The 3,585-nt window shown below is 35.6% G+C and overlaps 1 protein-coding gene across 1 annotated transcript; it reads left to right on the forward strand.

The window, feature by feature from the left end:
* Nucleotides 1-3,044: 3,044 nt before the first annotated feature.
* LOC137658569 (alpha-(1,3)-fucosyltransferase FucT-like) lies at nt 3,045-3,374 on the forward strand. The gene has a single exon (XM_068393851.1). The coding sequence runs from the start codon at nt 3,045-3,047 to the stop codon at nt 3,372-3,374; it is 330 nt and encodes a 109-aa protein (XP_068249952.1).
* The last annotated feature ends 211 nt before the right edge of the window (nt 3,375-3,585 follow it).

The following is a 3,585-nucleotide window of genomic DNA, read 5'->3' on the forward strand; positions in this document are numbered from 1 at the left end:
CTAGGCAGTCTAAGTTTTTCTTGTGGACTGTGTAATGACGACGTGGAAAGTAGGAACCAATGATGCTATGGGCCCCCAATTAGGAGGAGTCTGGAAGTGTTGTACTTCAAGTACTTACCCTAGACCACAGGACAACCATCGAGGGAATTTGCTTAACACGGGCTAGGTCATTTCGCTGGTTTGCTGGTTATATGAGCCTGATAACATGCTTGCCCACCAGTCAGGCCCGCTCGTCAGGGTGTGCTTCAACATGCTATCCATTTTCTTAAATCCTGAACTAGTGCACTTGGGAGACCTAGATTCAGTACATTCATCATTCCTCAAGGTGCATTACAGTTTGCTTAAAAGCACATTAATGTTAATGTGAAAGCAAAATTTGCCAAAATTCCTATGGTACACCTTCATATTTCATCCCTTCAGATTGGGTGCATACATATGACTGGACAGTGCCCGTTAGGCATACATCTGTACGAGGACACAATTGGGTGTGAGAATGAACATAGATGAAATCAGAAGAAAATTCGATGGACATACTACCCCAACCAAGTCAGATTGTTTATGACTTTGTCAAGTAACGACAATACAGGTAGCACACGATACGATTCCAGAAGTTATATTTTTCACTGTAAGACGTCTGGATGATAATTTTTAGTCTTGTCCCACATAAAATCTTAGCTGCATGGTTATGAATGGTTGTACCTTGTGTAAAGTGTTAGGGTCCATTTCAATGTACTTTAATTTCTAGTCTGATTCGTAGACATCTTACAGTTCTCGTAAGATTTTTACTTTGGATTTCCCTTGCAGTTCTTCTGCAGTGTAGCCTAGTGATTATAATGTTCTGATTCAGTTTTTTTTTATTTCAATATTGCTGGATTGGAACAACCTTACTTCTGAGCACATCGTTCGATTGAGTTGACTACCTGTGTGTAGACAGATTTTCAACTTAGCCCAACAGCCTTTATCCAGTGAATGAGTAAACACACCATGGGGCTAAAAGCTAATCTGGTAAAACTGCTTGTTGCCAGATATATTCCTCTTGTTTTTTGCGTTTTTGATGCCATTGTCACTCATTCCTGCCATCCATCAGACTTGTAACGATATTTCCTTGACGGGCAGTGCCAAGCCGTGTGGATGCACTCTAATGAAACCTTTTAAGTTGTCGATTATGAATACCAATAAAAAACTGGGCTGTCAATGCCAGAACTTAGGTAGAAAAGGTGACTATTTCATTGCTACCTGTCTGATTCTTTGAATGACATAATTTTTTCTCAAGTGCATATTTGTTAAAATTTTCTGATATCCAATAGAAAGTTGTCTAGTATATTAGGATATCGATGACATAACTAGCCACTGACTTTGTTGTTGTTGTTGATGTTGCTGCTGCTGGTACTTAGTTCTTTTGTTACATTACAAGCCACAAATTTAAGAATTTGGCTTGGTAACTTTCCATGTACATTTTGGAGTTGGTATTATGTAATACTACATTATTTTTGTGATATGTTGAAGCATATAACTGGGGTTCTGAAATCTTAAATGTTCCTGTAAACCCTTACATGATATCAATGCAGTGTTTAAATAGATCTAACATATATTTTGGATCAATGATTTAAATCATGGTATTTCCTATAGCCATGAAATTCTTTTCTCCCTGGGTTATGTGTAAAAATCGAATTTATAAGCACTTACTATTTTCAAAATATAAAACGCACACAGGTGATCACCATATATAACTGAATAAAGGGAACATGTTAAATTTTGTGTTCTTCATACATTAGTTATAATTTTCACAAGGATTTCTGCGATATATCCTTCTCTCACTTATCCGGCAAATTGATAAGTTAAATGAAAGATAATAGGCCCCCACATCTCAAACAGCATTGTAATGAAAATTTCTGTCTTAACAACTACCCTTTGGTTCATATGATGTCACATGAGAACTTTCACCCTTGACATCTTGGTATCAAATTTTGAATTGGCTTGGCAATTTTCTTATTCATAATTGTACCAAAATCAAGATTCGTTTGTTAGTTATGGCAGTCTGGAGTCTTTTTGAATTTCGCCGTCAAATGTTACACCGTGTGGCCATTATCTATATAGGAACAAAGTGGAAATGGTTTATGTTACTTTTCACGCAAGTACGAATAATAGCGAATTTCATTTCTTGTCTTATCCTGGCCACTTGTAGTAAAATGTTTCTGCAAAATGCCTAAAAGATGCCAGAAAGCGAGCTCATTTGACACCACCTTAATTAAAGTTAAGTAGGTTAGAATGAAGGAAATACGGAAGATCATAAATAGGAAGAAAATTTCTTACTAATTAAAGAAGATAAGAAACTAAGAATTTTGATTTGGAAAACTTTGTGTTCATTATGTTTGTATGTACAATCCCTGTCCGTCTGTCTGTCGTGACTCTGTCTGTCTATCTGTCTGAATTTGGAAGTCTTTAATTCAGAAAAAGCAGTAAAATAACTTAGTTCTCATGAAAAACTTTTCCATCTCTCTCTCTCTCTCTCTCTCTCTCTCTCTCTCTCTCTCTCTCTCTCTCTCTCTCTCTTTTCCTGACATGCATATTTTTCACCTGAGCCATCTCTCTCACATTCCATCCCATTAGGTCCAAGAAGTTGCGTTGCAACACTTCATATTTTCATATTTTCCTGAATTGCATTTCATAATTTCATCTTTTTCCTGAGTTGCATTTCATCTTACATCCATGACTAATAGCAAGAGAAAAATCCCAGTCATATTACGTTCAGACCCCTTTTGATAAAGATTCGTATAATATTGAGTCATGGATTTCCCTTTGTTTAAAAATGTTTTAAATGATTATACGAACCACAAATTGGCTGTATTTGCATCACGAATTGCAAATTAGCCGTTGATACAGTGTTCAAATCAAACGATAGCGATCTGGCGAGGTCGGTTCCCGAATAAGGGTTAAGTAACCTTTGGATTAACTCACTCCAGCAATGAATAAAAATTCCATGAAAATATGCCAAATGTGTTTTTGATAATTCCAATTGTAAGCGTGTAAAATCATATACAGGGATGAAGAAGAATTATGTTGAGATGAAGAAGAATTACGTGGAGATGAAGAAGAATTATGTGGAGATGAAGAAGAATTATGTGGAGATGAAGAAGAATTATGTGGAGATGAAGAAGAATTATGTGGAGATGAAGAAGAATTATGTTGAGATGAAGAAGAATTATGTGGAGATGAAGAAGAATTATGTGGAGATGAAGAAGAATTATGTGGAGATGAAGAAGAACTATGTTGAGATGAAGAAGAATTATGTGGAGATAAAGAAGAATTATGTTGAGATGAAGAAGAATTATGTTGAGATGAAGAAGAATTATGTTGATATTGTATACCAATAAAAAAAAGATTGCAAACTCTCTCAATGTTCTAAAGAAGGTTTAACATTACTGGTTCTCTGGAATATATACGTTAGTGGGAATATTGTTGATCGTCTTAGTTCCCTCAGAATGTTGTTATGAGAATTTACTGAGAAAGTTTCTTACAATCCTTTCGGAAACTTATCACCATCATTCACACCTTTCTAAAAAAAATATAATAATCATTCTGAAA

This window comes from Palaemon carinicauda, chromosome 1, assembly GCF_036898095.1.
Source record: "Palaemon carinicauda isolate YSFRI2023 chromosome 1, ASM3689809v2, whole genome shotgun sequence".
Lineage (NCBI taxonomy): Eukaryota > Metazoa > Arthropoda > Malacostraca > Decapoda > Palaemonidae > Palaemon > Palaemon carinicauda.